The sequence below is a fragment of the Gymnodraco acuticeps genome, unplaced genomic scaffold, assembly GCF_902827175.1.
Source record: "Gymnodraco acuticeps unplaced genomic scaffold, fGymAcu1.1, whole genome shotgun sequence".
Lineage (NCBI taxonomy): Eukaryota > Metazoa > Chordata > Actinopteri > Perciformes > Bathydraconidae > Gymnodraco > Gymnodraco acuticeps.
In genome coordinates this window covers 1,784,104-1,806,631 of record NW_022989867.1, presented here as the reverse complement: position 1 = coordinate 1,806,631, position 22,528 = coordinate 1,784,104, and the positions used below count along the sequence as shown (strand labels likewise).

At 44.8% G+C, this 22,528-nt stretch overlaps 1 protein-coding gene across 1 annotated transcript in view; it reads left to right on the top strand.

The window, feature by feature from the left end:
• Nucleotides 1-22,528, top strand: part of LOC117533069 (cytosolic carboxypeptidase 4) — a 157,461-nt gene that overhangs the window by 61,985 nt on the left and 72,948 nt on the right. Inside the window, 3 exon segments of the mRNA XM_034196693.1 lie at nucleotides 13,061-13,269; nucleotides 21,394-21,559; nucleotides 22,108-22,169. Of these exon segments, the coding sequence (XP_034052584.1) occupies nucleotides 13,061-13,269; nucleotides 21,394-21,559; nucleotides 22,108-22,169 (437 nt within the window).

Below are 22,528 nucleotides of genomic sequence, written 5' to 3'. Positions count from 1 at the left end.
CTGTGGATTACGACACCCTTTCCTTTGGAGTTTTTTCTGAACATTTGTCCACTGTTTTTGATCACCCCGACTACTCTGGCTCAGCTGCAAATCGTCTGCTAAATTTGCAACAGGGGACTCGTACCGTTGCAGATTACTCTATCGAGTTTCGAACACTGGCGGCAGAGGCCCGATGGGACGAGGCGACTCTAAGGGCAGTGTTTGTTAAGGGGTTGAAGGATCAACTGAAGGATGAGCTGGCTGCAAGAGATGAGCCTGCTGGCCTCCAATCCTTAATCTCCTTGGTGTCTCGTCTCGACAGCCGGCTACGGGAACGCCGTGCGGAGCGAACGCTGCGTTCTCCTTTTTCTCTGCCTAGTAAGTTAAACAACTCACCCAATTATGCTCCCTCTGTATCCAGACCGTCTGGCTTCACCTCGCCACCTCGCATGCCCACCTTTGCTAAGGAGGAAGCAATGCAGTTGGGACTGCGCCGGACTATGCGCCGGACTATCTCCTGAGGAGCGCCTTCGACGTCTGGAGAGTGCACTGTATTGTGGGAAATTGGGGCATTTCCTTGCTGTTTGTCCTGTCCGCCCAAACGCAGGGGCTCGTCAGTAAATGTGGGGGTCCTGACGAGTCCACATCCAACACCAATTGTAGCCCCAACCTTGCGCCGTTTTCTCATTCCTGCCAGACTTTGTGCTAACACTCAGACCTTGTCACTCTCTGCCCTCATTGACTCTGGAGCAGAGGACAGTTTTGTGGACCTGGAACTAGCCAACCAGCTGGGTCTCAAGTTGGAAACCTTACTGGATCCTATGACTGCTTATGCCCTAAATGGTCAAAGCATTTCTAGAGTCACACAGCAGACACAACCTGTAACCTTGATTATTTCTGGAAATCACAGAGAAGTAATTCAACTTTCCGCCCCTGCTACCCCTTTGGTTCTTGGTTACCCTTGGCTTCGCACCCACAATCCGCATATTGATTGGGCTGGAGGAAGAATCATTGAATGGAATCAGTTGTGCCACCTTAACTGTTTACAGTCTGCTGTGCCTCCCGTCTCTGTTCACCCTATGCCTGCTCCATGTGTCTCAGCTGATGTTGACTTATCTGGTGTTCCTGACATTTACCACAACCTGAGTGGGGCCTTCAACAGGGATAAAGCTCTCTCTCTCCCACATCATCGTCCCTATGATTGTCCCATCGATCTACTTCCTGGGGCTCCTTTACCAACCAGCCGACTCTATAGTCTGTCCCGGCCAGAGAGAGAGGCCATGGAGAAATACATCGGTGAATCCCTTGCTTCAGGTATTATTCGTCCTTCTTCCTCCCCGCTGGGTGCAGGGTTTTTCTTCGTGGACAAGAAGGATAAATCACTCCCACCCTGTATTGACTTTCGTGGGTTGAATAACATCACAGTTAAAAACAAGTACCCACTTCCCCTGATAAACTCAGCTTTTGAGCCTCTCCAAGGTGCCACTATCTTCTCTAAACTCGACCTCAGAAATGCATACCACCTGGTTCGAATTCGCCAAGGAGATGAGTGGAAGACAGCCTTTAACACCCCCCTTGGTCACTTTGAATATCTTGTCATGCCCTTTGGACTCTCTAATGCCCCAGCTGTTTTCCAGGCCCTTGTGAATGATGTCCTGCGAGATTTCCTCAACCGGTTCGTTTTTGTATACATTGACGACATTTTGATCTTTTCCAAAAGCCTGGAGGAACACCAGAACCACGTTAGTCAGGTTCTACAGAGGCTGCTTGAGAACAAATTGTTCGTCAAAGCTGAGAAGTGTGAGTTTCACCAGGAACGGGTCAGTTTCCTTGGATACATCATCAGGCAGGTCAAGTTGGAGGCAGATCCAGGAAAGATTCTAGCTGTCACTGAGTGGCCAGTCCCCACTACTCGGAGAGAGTTGCAGAGGTTCCTGGGATTTGCCAACTTCTATCGCCGGTTCATCAAGAACTATAGCAAGGTAGCAGCTCCAGTCTCACTTCCATCAAAGTTAAGTTTTCCTGGACCACTGATGCTAACAATGCCTTTCTTCAACTCAAGTCCCTGTTCACTTCTGCCCCCATTCTCATCCAGCTGGACTCAAGCAAGCAGTTTGTTGTTGAAGTGGATGCATCTAACATCGGGGTTTGACTGTTCTGTCCCAGACTGCAGGGCCAAACAATAAACTTCATCCTTGTGCTTTCTTCTCTCGCCGTCTTTCCCCAGCAGAGAGGAATTATGATGTGGGTAACAGAGAGCTTCTGGCAGTGAATATGGCATTGGAGGAGTGGCGACACTGGCTCGAGGGCAGCGAGCAGCCATTCCTTGTTTGGACTGACCACAAGAACTTCGAGTACATCCAGTCAGCCAAACGGCTAAACTCCCGACAAGCCAGATGGGCCCTCTTTTTTGGTCGTTTCAAATTTTCACTTACTTATCGTCCTGGTTCTAAAAACACCAAGCCTGATGCCCTGTCCAGGTCGTTCTCGTCTGTGGGACCTGTAACCTCCTTTGACTCAATTCTCCCCCAGAGTTGTGTTGTGGGTGCCCTCACCTGGGAAATCAGTAACTCAATCCAGGAGGCGCTATTGGAGCAACCAGACCCAGGTAACGGTCCACCTAACCTTCAGTTTGTCAAACTCTGTCCATTCCCAAGTGCTGCAGTGGGTCCACAGCTCTCGTTTCGCCAATCATCCTGGGGCCAACCGCACACTCTCCCTTCTCAGGAGACATTTCTGGTGGCCAACTGTCATGACACCAAGGAGTTGGTTTCAGCCTGCACTATATGTGCTAGGAGCAAGGCCTCCCATCAGAGACCTGCGGGATTGCTCCAACCCCTTCCTATTCCAAGTCGACCCTGGTCTCATATTGCTCTGGACTTTGTCACCGGCCTACTTCCCTCACAAGGTAACACAACTATTCTAACTGTTGTTGACCGTTTCTCCAAATGTGCCCATTTTGTAGCCCTGCCCAAGCTCCCCTCAGCCCTGGAGACCTCCCGACTACTCACCCAGCATGTTTTCCGTCTGCATGGAATCCCGGCTGACATCGTCTCCGACCGTGGCCCCCAATTCACCTCTCAGGTTTGGAAGACGTTTTGTCACTCTCTTGGTGCATCTGTCAGTCTAACCTCTGGATATCATCCCCAGTCCAACGGCCAAACTGAAAGGGCCAATCAGGACCTGGAATCTGCTCTCCGCTGCATAGCCAACCGGAATCAATCTACCTGGAGCTCCCATCTACCCTGGGTAGAATATTCCTACAATTCCCTCACCTCTTCTGCTACTGGTCTCTCTCCATTCAAAGCCTCTTTAGGGTACCAGCCACCCCTGTTTCCCGGAGAGGAGAATGAGTTGGCTGTTCCATCTGTCCAGCAACATGTTCTTCGGTGCCGTAAGATCTGGAAGGAAACTCGCTCAGCTCTCCTCCGGACTTCCGCCAAAAACCAACAATCTGCCAACCGCCATAGACATGTCGTTCCCCCTTACGCCCCTGGAGAATCTGTTTGGTTGTCTTCCAAAAATATCCCCCTCCTTACCGAGTCCAAGAAGTTGTCCCCTCGGTTTATTAGCCCCTTCCCCATTGTGTGCATAATATCCTGGATCCCCGGCTTTGGACCTCCGCTCCACCTCCGGAGATACTCCCTGACCCTGGACATTGTGAATATCAATTCCCTCAGCTGTTCAGCATCACCGGTATTGGAAATAAAGCCTTTTGTTTCTTAAACTTCAGTCTCCTCTCAATAGTGTTCAGAATTGTGGGTTCACACCTGTAAGCTCTCGGAGAGCGTAACACATAGCATCACAGGATGCTATGTTTCATGTTTGATGACATACCTAATCATAGTGGGAAAGAACATACAATATAGTATATAATACAAATAAAAAATAAAAATGTGGTGCAGATGAGCCCAGATTACCTCCCCACCCTTCCCTCCCTGAGCAGTGCCACCCAGCCATTAAAAGAAAAACGATTGTTTGTGCAATGCATTCCAGCCGACCGTCCCCCTTATTTGAAAGAAACCATTGGACCCCACATCCTTTCTAATTCCCCCAGTCTATCTTTTAGGATATATCGAATTATATTTAAATGCAGAGTATCAGTCAATGCCGTAATCCAAGCTTTAAAACTGGGCACATTCTTTGATTTACATAACAGGAGAATATGTTTCTTTGCACACAGGAGAACAATAGGACAGGAGATGAAGTTGTGCATTTTGAAGTGTGTTACATTGTTCAGATGTGCTCAGTATCACCAACACTGGATCTGGTTGTAGTTGGACTTTAAATGCCTTTGAAAAGAATGAGAATATTGCGACCCAAAAGTTATGTAGTTTAGGGCATAGCACATAGCTATGAAGTAAGTCTGCCTCTGATTGTTCACATTTCTCACAGGTTGGTGACAATTCGGGAAAGATTCTATGGAGTTTTACTTTAGATTAGTGCAACCTATGTAAAATGTTGAACTGTATGAGGCAGTGCCTGGCATTAAGGGAACAGATACTCACATAGTTCAAGGCCTTGTCCCTGGTGTCCTCGGCTATTTCCTTACCAAACTATTTTTCCCAGTCTTTTATATACAGTTTGTATCAACTTGTCCATAGTCTTGTAGTACGTCATATATAAATGACACTGTATGTCTCTCTGCTAAACAGTCTCTCAGACAGTGGTCAAGCGTGTCAGGTATTGCAGTCTCAAAGTCATGTAGGTGGGTCCTCACAAAATGCCTAACCTGGAGATATCTAAAGAAATCCGCCCTAGCCAGCCCATACTTTTGCTGAAGCTGCTGGAATGATGCAAATGTACCACGGATGTATAAATCGCCGACGCTACCCATTCCTAACTCTCTCCATCTGTCAAAGGTTCCATCCATAGTTGAAGGGGTAAACGATGGATTTGATGATAGGGGAACATTGAAGGACAGGGCCCTAAGTTGAAGTTGTTTTGTAATTTGTCTCCAAATCTGAATGGTATTATGAATAATCAGGTTATTATTATAGTATGACTTTTTAAGACGCACAGGAAACATAACTATGGCACCAAGAGAGGAGGGTAGGCAGTCTTCTCGTTCCAAGTCGAGCCAGTCTGCGAGAACAACTGTCTCGTCTAACCAGTAGGAGACACAACGAATATTTGCCGCCCAATAATAGCGCATAAAGTCTGGCAGAGCTAGCCCCCCTTTCGTCTTATTCTTGCACAAGTGACCTTTCTTAATCCTATGGGACTTATAGTTCCAAATAAAGGGGAGAATTATCGAGTCTAGTTTTGGGAAAAAGGCTTTAGTAAGATATAAATGTAAGTTCTGAAAGAGGTATAACAGCTGAGGGAGAAAGATCATCTTCACTGCGTTGATCCTACAGTACTTATAGTAAGGAAATTGGCAGTGTTTTCCAAAACTCTATTTTTGTCTTAAATTGATCTAGAATCGCCACAATGTTTGCGTTGAATAGCGATTCAATTTTTTTATGATCTCTATTCCTAAATAGGCGAATTTTTCTGAAGCCAATTTGAATGGAATGCTCTCTAGCAAGCTTGTGTCTTTACAGTGTACAGGCATCACTTCGCTTTTGGTCCAATTGATTTTGTATCCAGAAAAAGAGCTAAACAGTTCTATGGTCTCGAATAAAATAGGAACCGAAGACTGTGGTTTTGTTATAAACATCAAAGTATCGTCCGAGTATAGTGACATTTTATTTGTAGGGTAGTCTGTATTGTAGCCATGAATCTCTGTGTTGGCTCGGATTGTTTCGGCCCAGGGCTCTAATGCAAGAGCAAACAGTGGAGGACTAAGTGCACATCCCTGCCTTGTTCCCCTTTGCAGGTTAAATGGTTCTGAGATAGTCCGGTTAGTGAGGATTCTTGCATTTGGATTGGTGTAAAGCAGGGGTCTTCAACACGTCGATCGCGAGCTACCGGTAGCTCGCAAGCCCTCAATAAGTAGCTCGCCAAGCAAATCCAAAATGTAAAAAATACACACCAAAAAAAAGGAAATGTAGTTAAAATAATCTACCCTATGCATAAACGAAACCTCAATCAAAGCGAACTCTATCTACTTACTACAACTCTATATCTATCTAACACCCGTCCTCCCCCCCACACCCACAATGAATATCGACCAATCATGATCTTGCTGGATTTGCGGGACCAGCGTTGCAGTCGGGAAGAAAAGCAATGTGGAGCGGCAGCTCACCGCACACTTCTTAACCTGTTAAGCCCCGAGCCTGTTTTTCAGGTCTCAGGCTCGAAAATTCCCAGAACAAATGACCATATCTTCCCTTCTAAAAGGGTTACATTAATAATCTTTTTTCTCAAAAGCAAGGTTACATCTGTGAGTTGGATATAGAAGTGTCAGAATCAATATAGATGTTTTTATTTTAAAGTAAATTGTGTCCGTCCAAAAAATAAATTACTTATAGTGAAAACCACCCTTGAATGATGGGATGGTAGACTAAAAGCTTTAGGAATCCAAACTACAACATATAATAAGTACTCTGTATAAAGATTGATGCAAAACAAGTGAAATTTGACCTTTTTAGAGAGATTTAGCAACAAAAAATAACACTTCTGGGGTCATTTGAGTGGATTATCCATATCTCTGGCCCCCCTTGCTCGATTTTGCTGATTGACATCTCTTTCTAACCGTCAGAGCCAATGGAATCGAGGGGAACTCCCACATACTCCTTATTTGGTAATGTGTGTGTGTGAGACTGCCGCATAGCCAAAACCAGAAGCTGCGAAAACTCTGGTGGCTACCATTAGCAGCTAACTTTTACTCTCCGATTATTACATACAAATTGAATTATGGATTATAAATAATTTTTTCAGTTCCACAGAAACTTTATCAACCTATGGATTAACCGATTCAGCCGCGGTTTTTCTCGTTTTAATGCCATTGAACACGTCTTTTGATCAGATTGACAGCTACGGTGAGACGATCTCCCGTAAAAGCTCCGTAAAGGTACGTGTTGTGTTGTCGCGAGTTCGGATCACTTAGTGATGATAGTATACCTAAATAATCTGTGGAACCTCAGCTTTAATCGGATATCTTGTATGTGCAGCTACGATAAGTCTTATCTTGAGTTCTGTGCCAAAGTGCGTTAGCATTTTTCGCTCAGTGGTCATTTAGATGCTTCTTATGAGACTTGTGTTTTGTTTTGGTAAAAATGGTTTGTATCGTCAGTTAGCTGAGATTATTCCTGTTAATCTGGTATAACACATTAATAGGTTCTTAAATATTAAGATGCCCTGAGACACAGCGTTGTGAAAAAAAAAAAAGCCCCCGCCGAGGGGGGCTTTGGGGCTTTAAAGGTTGGAGTTTGACCATGATTTTCTTTCTGGCAGAATCTACACAACATATCAGCCCCATTGAAAAAAGCCTAGTCATGCCAGCCTATACAACACATGATGGGCAGAGTTTTACTCTGTGTGTGTGTGTGTTGCAACTTGCATACTATATTTATTGCACTTGACGCACACACACGCATGGCGTAATTTCCACTGGGGACAGGGGGGACATCATAGGCGGTGAGTGAGACTCAGGTTTGGGAAGGCTAAATCACTTTTTTTACCTGACGCTGCCCGCCTCCGGCGTCTATAGAAAAGAGATCAACTCAGTGAAAGCACCCTGCTGACCAATCAGAGCTCAGTGTGCAGAGTTTAAATCTATCAAGTCATATTACAGGATAAAGGAAATACAGTTTAAACTGCCGTATGCAGAGAAGACGCCGACGTGTCATTCATATCACGTCATCAATCAGATTATCGATCATATAATATCATAATGTATCATATATTTCCTTATCTGAGTCAGCTGAGCCGTATCAGGCCGTGCAACACAGACAGTGTCACATACTGTATGCAGAAGTATTATTTTAAGCAACACATTAAGTTGATGAAACACTCAACTCAAATGTAATTAAAGTCAGATCCACTCGTGTCAGACGGGGCAGTGATATCATAAAACTGTTGTACGCTTTCAAACACAGTTATTTTTTAACCAGTTGTTCTATATTCACCTTGCAGGTGCAACTATGTGGCTTGTGTCCTGGATTATATGTTTGTTTAAGTCATGGATGTGTAAAGTTCATATTTGTCTAATATTAGTTTACTTTTCATTAATGAAGTATGACGCTGCGCTGTCAGTACACTAGTCCCCATTTGTGATTTGTCAAATGTAGCTAACCCCGCCCCTTTCACACAACGCGCTCTCAGCTGGAGAGAGAAACACTGGCTTGATTTACCGAGTTGATAACCAGCGTCGTAGGACCGCTTAGCGAGATCTTGTTTGTTAGGGTTAGTTAAGATAACTCAAACATATCCAGGGTCTGTTGAACTGGCTTCGTAGTACAGGGCACAGGTGGCTGCATAGCAGCGCTAATGTCAAAGACACAAACATTTTACATTATATTTTTATTTTACCAGGATGCAGTGACAAAAATATTTGGGAAGGCTTAGCCTTCCCTAGCCTACAGTACCCACCGCCCCTGGGGGACATGTCCCCCCCACTTTTCGCAATCCCGTTTGTGTCCCCCCACTTTACAAATTTTTTTTTTTTTTTTTAACGCAAGCCGCCATCGCCACGGAGGAGCACACAGCCTTTGTGTGTGTGTGTGTGTGTGTGTGAGAGAGAGAGACTCCATCCATTTAATATATCGTTAATATATAGTTGTGAAAAATAAAGTAAGAAATCATTCCAATGTGTATTGTACTGTTATAGGCCAGTAAAAAAAATTTTTTTTAAAAGGGGAGTGATTTGTAAAATATGCATAAAGAAAGAATACTAACTAGGTAACATAAGATAAGAATAAACAAGTTTAAATGATTTGTTATTGGTTGTGATAATACTCTAAAGATGTTTGGATTATTGAAAAATATACAGTTCCCTTTCATATGAGTGTTGAGAGCTGTATCCATACATTTATTTTGTGCTCAAAGTGCACCAGATTGAGGCATTTCACTTCAACATTTAAAAACACATCTTCCCGGGGGTGCATGCCCCCGGACCCCCCCCCCCCCCCCAAATAAAGCAGATTAAAATAATTAAATTGAATACATTTTATTTGAGTAAACACTGAAAATGGGTCCCACAGACCCAAACAGCACACAAAGGTTAAAGGTCAGCTTATCATAATGTTAAAATGTGCTAAATATATACACTGCAAAAAAAGAAAAGAAAGAGGAGTTAAAGTAGCTCACGACTTGTTTTATTTTTTGAAAGTAGCTCTCATCCTAAAAAAGGTTGGAGACCCCTGGTGTAAAGCAACTTAACCCACGAGATGAATTCTGTTCCAAATAAAAAAAATTCTAGAACTTTATACAAGTAGGACCATTCCACACAGTCAAAGGCCTTTTCCGCATCCAAACTTAGGATAAACAAATCCCCTTCCAGCTGTCTGGTAGAGTACATAATATTGAAGAGGCGTCTGAGGTTATGAAATGAATGTCTGTTTGGAATGAACCAGTTTGGTCAGGGTGTACCAGTTTAGCCATATGTGACCTGCTCCATCGAAATCAGTCGCATTTACACATTTTGAGTTGTATACACTGTTGGAAAGAGGAGATCCCTAGTTTTCTAATGATATCAGGATTGTTGTTGTACTCCAAATATTAAGCAAAATATGTCACATTATATAATGACTATCACCGAGTTATCATTTTGAGAAAAAGGCCTTTAAAGTTTCCTCTTCTCTGGAATCCATCGATCTGATTGATTATTAGCGGAGCAAATGATCAAAATACTACGGAGGGAAGATATTTTGGTTTGGATTACTGGTCTGGGGGAAGCTTGCGAGTGTGTGTGTATATTGGTGGAGCTCTTTGGCACAGGCTATGATAAACATACAATATATACAACAACCTTTCATTGGTTCTATCTCATCAGAGTACCTAGTGCTTGTACTGTGTCTACCGGCAACTATTCTTCAATTCATGTGAATAAGAGCGCTTACTGCTGCAGAACATCCACAGAGAGGTGATCGTGAGTCAGCAAACATTGTCTATCCCCGTCATAACTTTAGCTCTTCTTGTTCTATCCACAGTTTTTCTCATCCCCTTGGATACATTCGGTGTGGTGACAGTTTAGAGAGTCCCTAATCCATAGGGCTCTGAGCTTTTCATGATTTATGCAATATCGTCAGCGCTGCATGTCAAAGTGCCAATTTGTAGAGAACATCAAGGGGACTGCGTTCGCTCATAAACTAGAACAGTGGTTCCCAAACGGTGTGCCGTGAGGCAAGTTCGGGTGTGCCGTGGGATTTTGTGACAACCATACCTTATTATTACAACTACACAAAAATAATATTTTTTTTATTTACTATAATATCAGTACTTTGTAGGTTGATATGTACGTAATCTGCGCGACTTGCGCGTCCACATCTCCACGTGCAGTGCTGCATAAACATGGCTGAGTCAGCGATAACTTTCGAGGGGTGCAGGTATGCCCATTACTTTGAGTTCGTCCGAAGAATAGACAGGAATGTGACGGTGAGGTGCAAACTGTGTCCAGGCCAGAAGCTGGTGTTTCCACTGCTGGAAACACCACGTCAAACCTCAACAAGCACCTGCAAAGAACACATGCTAAGGTGAAGCTACCGCACAGCTATTTGTTGTTTGTTTATATCACGTCGTCTGTTCTTCTTCTCTGTTTTCCGGTTGTTGCCTGTTTTGAATGACAAATACACACTACCGCCGCCTGCTGGTAAGGAGAGTTATTGCCACTCAGGCATGCGCAAGTTCGTACGTGCTCGGCGAGTAAAGTAACGAGTTACTTTATGTAGATAGTAACAAAGTAGTGTAATATATTACTTTTTTAAAAGTAATATGTAATATATTAAAAAAAAATAGTAACCCCATCTCTGGAGTTGGCGTTCTCTACTCTGATTTACATGAAGAACAACAGGAGGTCACGGGACTCACGGCTCTCTGTTGAACAGGACTTGCGAGTGGCCCTCTCCTCAGTGCCACCAAGGATAACCAAAAATAATTTCTGAAATATTTCGTTAAGAAATATTTCATGAGTAATATAGTTGTCTTTGTCACATTTTATTTGGCATTAGTAAATAATTATGCACATTTACAGATATTTTACATGATATGAGTGATAACACGTGTTATAAGGGCTATTTTGCACAATAGGTGTGCCTTGAGATTTTTACTTGTCCTTTGTCCTTGGGCACAAAAAGTTTGGGAACCACTGAACTAGAACATCGAAATGAGCCTGCTCTCAGTGTTCCACTTTGATCTATAATGCAATGTTTGGAGTGAACATAAAGGCAACAATTACGCTGATATCAAGTCATATTTGTAGAAAGATTTTTCTTCCTGGCAACTAATATTTAGGTTACAGTTTCCCACAAACTGTATTAATTAATACACTCTAGTGTTGTAAAGAAAATAACTATAGCTGTACATTTTATGAAGAATGAAAGTAAGCTTTTATAATCAGTTTTGAAAAGCATTAAAGTTTTTTGAAGCATTATGTACACCCCTTATTTTTGCAAAGTTGTTGAAGTTATTCTAAAAACGTTTCTTGACTAAATAATGTCTTTATTAAAAGGGTGTTTCTATGTATCCTTAGAAAGAATGAGCAAGCATTCTGCGTTAAATGTGTTCATACTGTTTGAAATAATGACTGTCGGCAGTGTAAACATCTTTGTTATATCTTTTGTAAAATTGATGTGTGTGATCTGCAGATTGGTGGCCATTGAGAGTTTGTTTCTGTAGTTTTACAAAAACTTTACAGATTTTACATATTTGGCACTGGTTTTAAATATGCAAAGGCCTCTAATTTCGTTGTGATGGCAGCATTTATTTGATGTGTCCCCATTTCCCATGGTAATATGGCTAATGTGTTTATTTATTATTTGTGGGGAAATAAAAACGTGTGTTATTTATCTTTTTTTTCAAGATTTAAATGAAGCTCAGCGCAAGTTCTTTCAGGAAGACTGGGTGTATATACATTCATTCCGCAGCTGCATATAATCAGCTCATCACAGGCGTTCTCTTTAACCTATTACATTTCACCTCATTCTCCAGCAGCCAATCACCGTGCTGCAGCCAAACTATAAAATGGTTCTCCTCTCTCCTGCAGTCAGCTGTGATTTCAGGTGTTCATGCACCTTATCATATGGCATGTGTCAATAAATGTTCAAACTAAATGAATTCTCTCCTGATTGAAACATCATGTGTTGAAATAAACAACTGCAGTTCAAAATAAAAAGTGAATTACCTAATATTTTTGTTGTGGAATCAATTAATTTCTTTCTTTAAAGGCAAAAACATGAAAAAGCTAAGAAAAAAAACAATTGAATACAATATATTTGGAGCAACTTAATTTATAAATGGTTGTCATTTTAAAAACGTGTGTTCACAATGATGGTAATTAAGTACATACAACTTAAAATTCCTTTTAATTCATGTGGTAAAACTAGTCGGAACAACTTAATCTTTTGAGTAATCAACTTCAAAACTTGTGTTTATAATACCAATTATTAAGTAAGTGGTAATTAAAAACAACTCTGATTGTAGAGGAAAAGCATTCTCCCTTAACTCAAATAACTTTGTTGCTTTAAGACAATTTCATGAGAAGTTGTCTTAACTCAATAAACATCGATGCAAACTGTTGCGTTGATTTTCTTTGTTGAGCCAAGGCATTTGTTTTTAGAGTGCACCATCTTGCTTGTCATAACTTGGAGCCTATATTACCCACAATACAACTTGACCATAATGTAATACCAGCAGAGATGAGCAGCAGCTACAAAGGGCTCTCTGCTTTCTGACTCCACTCCTTGAAATTGGTATACAAAATTGTAGTCTTCAGCCGACCCAATTGAAGCCAAATCCCCAGGAAGTGTGCTGGGCATTGACGCACATTTTCGTATTGGTGGTGTCAGTATGTGTCCTCCTTTTGACCGAAAAAGACTTTCCCTATTGACTTACATTCAGAAATTGATGTCTGTAAATCAGCCTATAATTATTACTAAGGTATATTTGTGTCCAATCAGCCACTTTTGAAGTAGATGTCACCGGTAGACTAGTACTGATGCTTTTCTCTCCCTCCTCTGTGTCTGTGTCTCCCTCACAGAGGCTAATGTGTGCTGGGTGGTATCTAAGGGTTACATATTTGGCCTCCTGCGGCTTTACGAGGACTGGCACAGCAACGGAGCTCAACATGATGCCATTCCTATCCGCCACTCCCTGCTGCGCTGCCTCCATAAGGTCACCAACAGTACTGCAGGCAGACAAGCTTTCATGTTGCATGGAGGCATCAGAGTGCTCTACGAATCTACACAGGTAAAGTTCAAAGTCTTATAGTATATTTATTTTGAGTCTGTGATGCTGGGATATATCGGGGGGTTATTGTAACCCTAGTTCTATAAGCACAGGCGGAGCCCTCTACTGGGTACTACTCTCATCAATGATACGCGAGTGTTCACACACTGAAGTTGTATAAACGTAGCCGGCCAATCAGGGCGAGCCTACCTGAATGCGCGCGCATATAAGGCAGCTTCACCTCCTGACTGTCATCCTACACCCTCTTCAGCGAGTGGCATAGGAAAGACAGGGCCCCTAGGTAGAGGACTCCGCCTGTGCTTATAGAACTAGGGTTACAATACGTAACCCCCCGTTCTATCTCACACCGGCTCCGCCTTCTACTGGACTCTATGGGTACAGTGGGTGGAGCCCCGATGGATAAACGCCCTGTCGCCCTACAACATCGACCCACCACACTGCCCCTGACCGGCCTTTGGTTAACAGCCACCTCACCCCAACTTCCTATCATCCGGTTGTGACCGTGGAGAAGTCGGGGCCGCAGCTTACTTGGCTGGGTAGAGCCTAATTGGTCTGAATAAGCCCATAGCTCCACCCTGCAGGTGCCAGCGCAAGTGACTATACACTGCGCACTACGTTTCCCAGGTCCCTAAGGAGCATGGGGAGAATGTAAGTGCACCATGTCCCCCACACTCACACATGCTTACCTCATGTAGAGTGTGCATGGACCGTAGTGGGGAAGGCTCCACAGCCCTGTATGGGGCTTGCTGCGCACCACGTTTCCCAGGTCCCTAAGGAGCATGGGACAACGTAAGTGCATTATGTCCAAGGGGGTCAGATACAGCTTACTGACCCACAGCCCTCCTCCTTTCACCAGTCCTGTGTTGCCCCAGCAAGCACCGATGATGAAAAAGGAGCCAGACATGTCTAAGAGATACTGACCTCATGAACGGGCCTGGCATAGACCAAGACGCCGCCATGCATAGGTGGATGACTAAAGCCGTCTAGCTGTATAACCCTCAACCTGGAAGAACTCCTTATGTTCTTGGGAACAGAGGAGGGGTTTGGTCTGAGTGTCGCCCTGCTACGGTGACCACGAACCAGAAGGCAACTCGGGGCACTGATAGAGCGGTCAGTTCGCATACTGTCTTGGCAGAAGTCAAAGCAAGCAGCAAAGCTGTTTCTTTTTGCTTCTCTCTCTCTCTTAATGATAGCGCCTACAGGGAGGAGAGTTCCCATTGCGGGGTGGAGACATGCACCACTGGGCGCTGTCTTCTAATCCCCTACAAAAAACGCTTCATAAGCGGTTGGCTAAAGACTGGTCTGCCGCTAAATCCCGCATGACAGGACGAGATGGCTGCTACATACACCTTGACTGTGGCATGAGCAAGCCTCTTGTCCGCCAGTAGCTATAGCTAGGATAGAATAGAGCCCAATGTACCGGACAGAGGCTCTAGACTCCCTTCCTCCCACCACGTCTGTCTGTCCTCTAACACAGTGGCACGTAGCCTGCCCTCCTTCCCGGCGTACTCCTCGCTCTTGATGGGGGTGTACCCCTCGCTCTTGATGGGGGCTGCATTGAGCAAAATCCCCAGATAACCCTTGTCAATTAACTACGGGGGGTCCCTCAGGGCTCTGTTCTTGGTCCCCTCCTCTTCTCCTTGTACACAAACTCGCTCGGATCAGTCATTAGCCCGCATGGTTTTTCTTACCACTGCTACGCTGACAACACCCAATTAATTCTGTCCTTCTCCCCGCCTCAGAGGACCCAGGTCGTCGCACGCATTCTGCTTGTCTAGCTGACACTCTCTCAGTGGATGTCTGCTCACCACCCTCAAGCTCAACCTTGACAAGACTGAGCTGCTCTTCTCCCGGGAAAAGATTGTCCAACTCTTGACCTGACAATCAACATCGGCACCTCAGTTGTTTCCCCGACTCAGACTGCAAGGAATCTGGGTGTGACCCTAGATAACAACCTGTCCTTCACTGCAAACATCGCTGCTACAACCCGCTGCTGCAGATACACGCTTTACAACATCAGGAAGATACGTCCCCAGCTGACTCAGAAAGCAACTCAGGTTCTGGTCCAGGCTCTCGTCATCTCACGCCTAGACTACTGCAATCCCTCCTGGCTGGTCTACCTGCATGTGCCATCCGACCTCTGCAGCTCATCCAGAATGCAGCGGCTCGTCTGGTTTTCAACCTTCCTAAATTCTCCCACACCACTCCGCTCCTCCGCTCCCTTCACTGGCTTCCGGTAACTGCTAGAATCACTTCAAGACACTGGTACTTGCTTACCGTGCTGCGAATGGATCTGGCCCTTCTACATCCAGGACATGGTTAAACCGTACACCCCAGCGGTGCATACGCTCTGCATCAGCCAAACGACTCGTTGCGCCCTCGCTGCGAGGGGGACCAAGTTCCTATCGGCGAAAACACGTGGGTTTGCTATCCTGGCTCCAAGATGGTGGAATGAGTCCCCATTGACATCAGGACGGCAGATAGCTTGCACATCTTCCGGCGCAAACTGAAAAACTCATCTCTTCGACTCCACTTCGAGCGTTAGAATGATTAACGAAGCACTTTTATACCAATAACCCCACCTGCTGGTCAGGTATGGGACTGCTCTTCTTTCAATTGACCGCAAACCCCCAACTTGGTTAGGTGTAAGATCAATTGGGCTGTGTGGAACATCTGCCCATTCCCTGGACCTGGCCATGACTATGAGGTCGTTGAGATCAAATAAAACCCTCATGCCATGGTCGCAAAGCGGCTGAAGCGCTGTGGTCACACATTTGCTGAACGTGCTTGGGGACAGGGAGTAGCCGAACGGTAGTGTGTTGTACTCATAGGCTATCCCCTGGTAGGCAAAACGCAAATACTTCCTGTGTTTTGGCTTTCTAGCAATTTCGACATGAAAGTAAGCGTCCCTCAGGTCGTTGGTTTGTGAACTAATCGCCCGGCTGTATCAGTTCCAGTAACTGTAGGAATCCCAACCACTTCGTCCTGTAACAGGCTGTGGTGGATCCCGCCCTTACTGCCTGGATAGTCTGTATAACTTTGTCAGACAGTCCACCCTTTCTCAGCCTGTCCCTCTCAGGAGCCAAACCTGGAGAGGTTGACCCAGAGTGGGTAATGCCCCTAATGCACCCGCTTCCTGAGACAGTGCCCCCGGAACTGAGGAACTGTCCAGGGCTGGCCCACCATCATCTGTGTCACTTCTGTGTACCACGGCGCCGAGCGGCGACCTGGGGCTACCAGAATGACCGACAACTGTTCTCGTCTCACCTCCAGGAGTGGGGCATGAGACGCAGCAGTGGAAAGTTAAAGAGCATGTCAATAGGATAGAATAGAGCCCAATGTACTGGACAGAGGCTCTAGACTCCCTTCCCCGCACCAACGTTGGAATCCCCACACTTCGTCCTGTAACACGCTGTGGTGGATTCCACTCTTGCTGCCTGGATAGTCTGTATAACATTGTCAGACAGTGCACCCCTTCTCAGCCTGTACCTCTCCGGAGCCAAGCCTGAAGAGGTTGGCCCAGAGTGGGTAACGCCCCTATTGCACCTGCGGTGGAAAGGCGTAGAGCAGCTATCTTGGCCATGGCTCTTGTGCAAACGTGTCCACCCCAAGGGTGGATTGTCCTGCCGAGCCAGGGAGAACCACCATTCGTCTGGCAGGGGCCCGCCTCTTGACATGAGGCCGGCCCCCTGTTCTCCAGTCCCGGAATGTAGGGGGCCTTTAGAGATAAAAACATTCTTTGAGGCCCACAACCACAGGTTCTCCGCTAAGCTCAACAAGGTGGCAGAGCTGACTCCGTCCCGCCACTGTGGTGCGGTTGTCGCTCCTCACCAGCACATGTTTTCCCTGTAGTAAGGGTTTGAAGTTCTGTAGGACCAGTACTACTGCCCGTAGCTCTAGAACAGTGCTTCTCAAAGTGTGGTCCGCGGACCACTGGTGGTCCGTGAGCGCGCCCTAGTGGTCCGTGAGTATATTGTTAACATTTGACATTTGAAATAAATTAATTAATTTGAGCTTTCCGCACTCTCGCGGGAATATCTCCGCAATGGAGCGAGCTTAAGTTTCACTTTTGATTGCATGATATAGCCCCGCGCAACACCTTCATCACACATGTTGCCACTTGTTTGTACAATTTTCAGGCGATTTGTAATCTGTTCTAGAAAAACGATGTGATTTTGGATATTTGTGGAGTTAGGTGGTCCGCGAGTGTTTTTTTATTGGTTAAGTGGTCCTTGGTATGAAAAAGTTTGAGAAACACTGCTCTAGAAGGTTGATGTGCTGAGTTTCTGTCAGAGGCCAGCCACCACCTATAGCTCTCTCTAGGCAGGTCCTCCCCATCCTGTCACGGATGCATCTGTGAACACCGTGATGTAGGAGGTCACCCGCCCCAGTGGAGTTCTCCTCCGCAGATGCTTTGGGGACCCCCAGTATCAGAGGTTGCCCTCCACTGAGAGGGGGATGGTCACCAGACGTCGTTTTTGCCTCTTGGGATCTAAACGAAGGCTGGCAAACCACCTCTGCAGGCGACGCATATGCAGTAACCCCGCGGTACCACGAGGTGAGCAGCCGCCATGAGACCCAGAGTCTGCATAAAGGTCAAAGCTGTCACCGTTGCCCCCTGTCGCAGCCTGCAAACTGCATGAAGCAGGGATGCCTGTCTGCTCTCTGACAGGGTGGCACGTAGTCTGCCTGCATCGAGCAAAATCCCCAGATACTCCACCTGCTGGTGAGGTATGGGACTGCTCTTCTTCCAATTGACCGCAAATGCCAACTTGGTTAGGTGTAGGATCAATTGGGCTGTGTGAAACATTGCCCATTCCCTGGACCTGGCCATGACTATGAGGTTGTTGAGATAAAATAAAACCCTCATGCCATGGTCGCGAAGCGGCTGAAGCGCAATCAGCAAGACGCCCAACACACCCATGTTATTTGCAGCCACCCTGTCACGCGGCAACGGGGCAGAGGTTCTCTGCCCAGCCTGCTGCCTGTGGGAGCAGATGGGCTGCCAGGCTCTCATCAAGGGGGGGCACGCCGGAACACGCTGTGTCTGTGCGGCCCTGCACCCTGATGCTCCCCACCATACCAGCCACTGGAGCCTTCGCCACAACGCCTCCAAACACTGCCACATATCTGGCAACAGGGGCGAAACCAAGGCTGGCTGCGCCGGGCGGACCGGGCCGTAGAACCCCTGGCGGAGGCGGCTCACCGGTTTAGGCGGCAGTGGTTGGGGAGCAGTAGCCCTAAACGCTCCTCCGCCATGGTCATCACCAGGGGAAAGTGAATGGCACCGCCTCGGCCATATCCTGGTCCCCCAAACACTCGAAGCAGAGATGGTGGGGATCGGCGCCCGCTATTAAGCCAGGGCACGAAGGACAGGCCCGAGTCTCTAGAAGTGGCGACTCCATGAAGGTATGATAACTTCTTTCTTCTTCTTTCAAACGTTTTACTTTTCTCTGTCAGGTGTTGTCCTGTTAGCTGAAGAGAAAATGATGACAGTCAGGAGGTGTAGCTGCCTTATATGCGCGTGCAGGCCCTGATTGGCCGGCTACATTTATACAACTTCACTGTGTGAACGCTCGCGTATCATTGATGAAAGTAGTACCCATAGTGTCCAGTAGAGGGCGGAGCCTGTGTGAGATAGAACATGTGGTCTTTTTAAAATCCATCAGACAATAATACTCTTATTTTTGACTTTACTGTTCCACAATGCAACACACAACGGACAGAGAGCTTTTAAAGCTGGACAACCACATCAAATTTGTAAAGTGTAGTTAGATCCACATGCAATTCCAAAAGTATGGAAGTCAGCTTATGTCTTGCCTTTGCTAAAAGGAGGGGAGGCAACTATTTTAAATAACTATAGGCCAATCTCTAAATTGTCAGTTCTGGCGAAGGTGCTCGAACGCCTAGTGAGTGAACAAGTAAAGGAGTTTTTATGTAAAAATGATATCCTGTCTAAACATCAGTCAGGCTTCAGAAAGCAACATAGCACCTTCATTGCGACAATGAAAGTGGTGAATGACATTACGAGTATTTTAGATAATAAGCAGAGTTGTGCAGCTCTATTTATTGACCTTTCCAAAGCGTTTGATACCGTCGATCATCGCATCTTAAAGCAGAGGCTACTCAGTATTGGCATATCCAGCCATGCAGTGGGGTGGTTTGTGAACTCTCTGAAAGGTCCCAATGTGTTCACTTTGATAGGCTGTCTTCTGAGTGGTTAAACATTGCTAATGGTGTTCCTCAAGGTTCTGTTTTAGGTCCACTCTTATTCTCCATATATATCAACAGTTTAGGTGAAAATGTGGATGAAGCTACTTTACATTTTTATGCGGACGATACCGTGATGTACTGTGCAGGTCCCTCCATTAGGCGCATTCACACTGCGGTACTTTTCCCACAAAGGTTCATGTGAACTTAGTTCATGTGAACTCTTTAGTTCGCATGAACTAAGTACAGATCGTGTTCACACTGGAAAAAGTCCCTGGGGGTGGATTAGGCAAATGAAGCCGCTGACGTCACTTGGGTTTACTGGCAGGCCGCAAACCACTTCACGGCGTATACTGCCGCCCAAAGTCCCCGGCTGGAAGTCCCCGGAGTTGGGGACTGGCTTCAGTAGAAGCTGCTGGGACTCCCAGCAGCTTCTACTGAAGCCTTCCGAGTAAATCGCCAGAACGCCGACACCTCCTCATCTCCACCACTCCCATGTTTTATTTTGTGTTGCCATAAATTAGTCTCTCTGCGTTTCTGCGCTGGGCTAATGCTAATGCTAATAATGCTAATGCGAGGATAATAAAATGGCGGCTTCACAAAACTTTTTGGTAGTTTTACGGGGCGTGGTTTGTAATCCGCCCAGCCAATCAGAAATATAGCTCTTTTCTCACAAGAGAGCCGCTCGAAAGTCCCTGCTCTATAGCAGGGACTTTCGAGGGGGTAAAAAGGTTCACATTAACTAATTTTAGTACCGGCTCTTTTTGGTGTGAACGCGATATAAGAGTTCACATGAACTAAGTTCACATGAACCTTTGTGGGAAAAGTACCGCAGTGTGAATGCGCCTATTAAGGAGGCTGGTGTTAAATTACAGGCTGTTTTTAACATTATTCAGACTCAGCTTGCTGAATTTAAGCTTATTTTAAATGTTGATAAAACCAAGGTAATGCTATTTTCAAAAGCTAAAAATACACCAGAGCCTGTTTTGGATATTGTTACTATGCAAGGACAAGTACTTGAAGTGGTTACCTGTTATAAATACCTAGGTATCTGGCTTGATGATTGTCTTACTTTTAAACTTCATGTCAATAACCTGCTTAAAAAGCTGAGGGTTAGACTAGGTTTCTTTTTCAGAAACAAGTCCTGTTTCTCTTTTGAAGCCAGGAAAAGGCTAGTCACTGTGACCTTTTTACCTGTGCTGGACTATGGTGATTTGTTGTATATGAATGCACCTGCCTATTGCCTGAACAAGTTAGATGCCGCCTATCACAGCGCACTGAGATTTGTCACAAATTGTAAAGCACTTACTCATCACTGTACCCTGTATGCCAAGGCAGGTTTGCCATCACTTACTGTAAAGAGGCTCAGTCATTGGTACACGTTTATTTATAAAGCTTTGTTGGGTAAACTCCCGTATTATATCTGCTCTCTGATAACACAGAGAGTTGCAAGCAGCTATTGTCTGAGATCGCATGATGTAGTATTGTTAGATGTGCCAAGAGCAAGGACTGTCTTAGGTAAGACAGCTTTTATGTGCGCAGCTCCACTTGCTTGGAACAGTCTTCAGCAAGAATTGAAACTCGGCATGTTTTTAAAGCTAGGCTAAATGGAATGCTCGTTGATACTATGGGCACTTGTAAATGTCTATAACTATGTAAATGTATCCTGTAAATATTATGTATAATGTCCTTTATTGTTTTATGTTTCATGTGGAACCTATATGCTGCAGGTCTCCCTTGAAAAAGAGATCTATGATCTCAATGGGACCAATCTGGTTAAATAAAGGTTTGAAATGAAATGAAATTAGATCTCACAGCACAAATGCATGCAGTTTTTTGCTGTTAGAACATTCCATTGACTTTCTATAAATCACTATATTACCTGAGTTTTCATCCGTGTTTGCTTCTCTGCAGACATGTTTGCTGGGTAAAGGTCTAGAGTCTCTGGTGGAGCCGTCTTTGCAGCTCATGAGGAAGTGTCTTCCTACAACTCCTCTACCACTGACTTCAGATCAGTCTGCATACACCTTCCCCCTGCCTGGGAGAGCACACACTGTGCCTGACATAGAACCAGAAGCAGGTACAGCGTCACTATGAGAGCAGCTACTCACATAATTTGTGGATTTGTAAAATAACGACAAAAAACATAATAAATATAATGTTGGATGCAGTATTTTCATTTTCGAATAGTTGTAGGTAATATTGCTAAAGCTAAACCTTTTTTATTTGTATTTGTACTAACATGTATTTTAATGTAGTGTTGTCCATATTCCTAGTGGCACACAGTGGAACAATGATTTTACATTTTCAAGACATCTTTCCCCAGCTTGAAATTATTCTATGTCTTTGGCTTTGATTCTTACCGTCTGAAATCCCTTTTTCAAATTGGTGGTTATGTAATGTTACTGGTGTAAATGTAAAAACTGTCAAATGTAAAACATGTCTACATAATTGCCTCCAAACAGAGCAGCAATACATGTCCTTCGTAAGTTTGACAGTTTTACTGAAACCAGCCGCTTGGCTGCACATGATTGGTTGGAAAAAGTAAATCAATAAAACAACCAATCAGAGCCATATAACGTAAAACCGAACGCTGACATTGGCTGCTCTGTCCCCTATTGTATCCAGATATGAGAAGTGAAGCGAGTGATGATGATGAGGAGGCTGAAGATAACCCAAAGCCAGACTATGTAAGTGACAATTAATGTAGCAGAATTGGTCTGAATGACAGAAAAAACACATTCTGATAAGATTTTACATAACATAAATACTGCATTAAATCACACTCCTGAAACATAGTTGAAGTGTGTTAATTCTTGTTTCCAAACCATATGACTTTCACCCAGATTGTGTGTCTTCATGCACCCAAAATGTGTTTGGTAACTGCTGGGAAAGTACTGCAGTAAATGAGGTGTCCCCTAAAGATCAATAAAATACTAATTTCTGAGAGCCTTACCAAGGAGACTAGAAACAAGGGGATTCAAAAGTTTAATGCAAAAAAAACAACTGCATGATGTTCACAACCTCTTATAAACTCATAGTCAAAAGT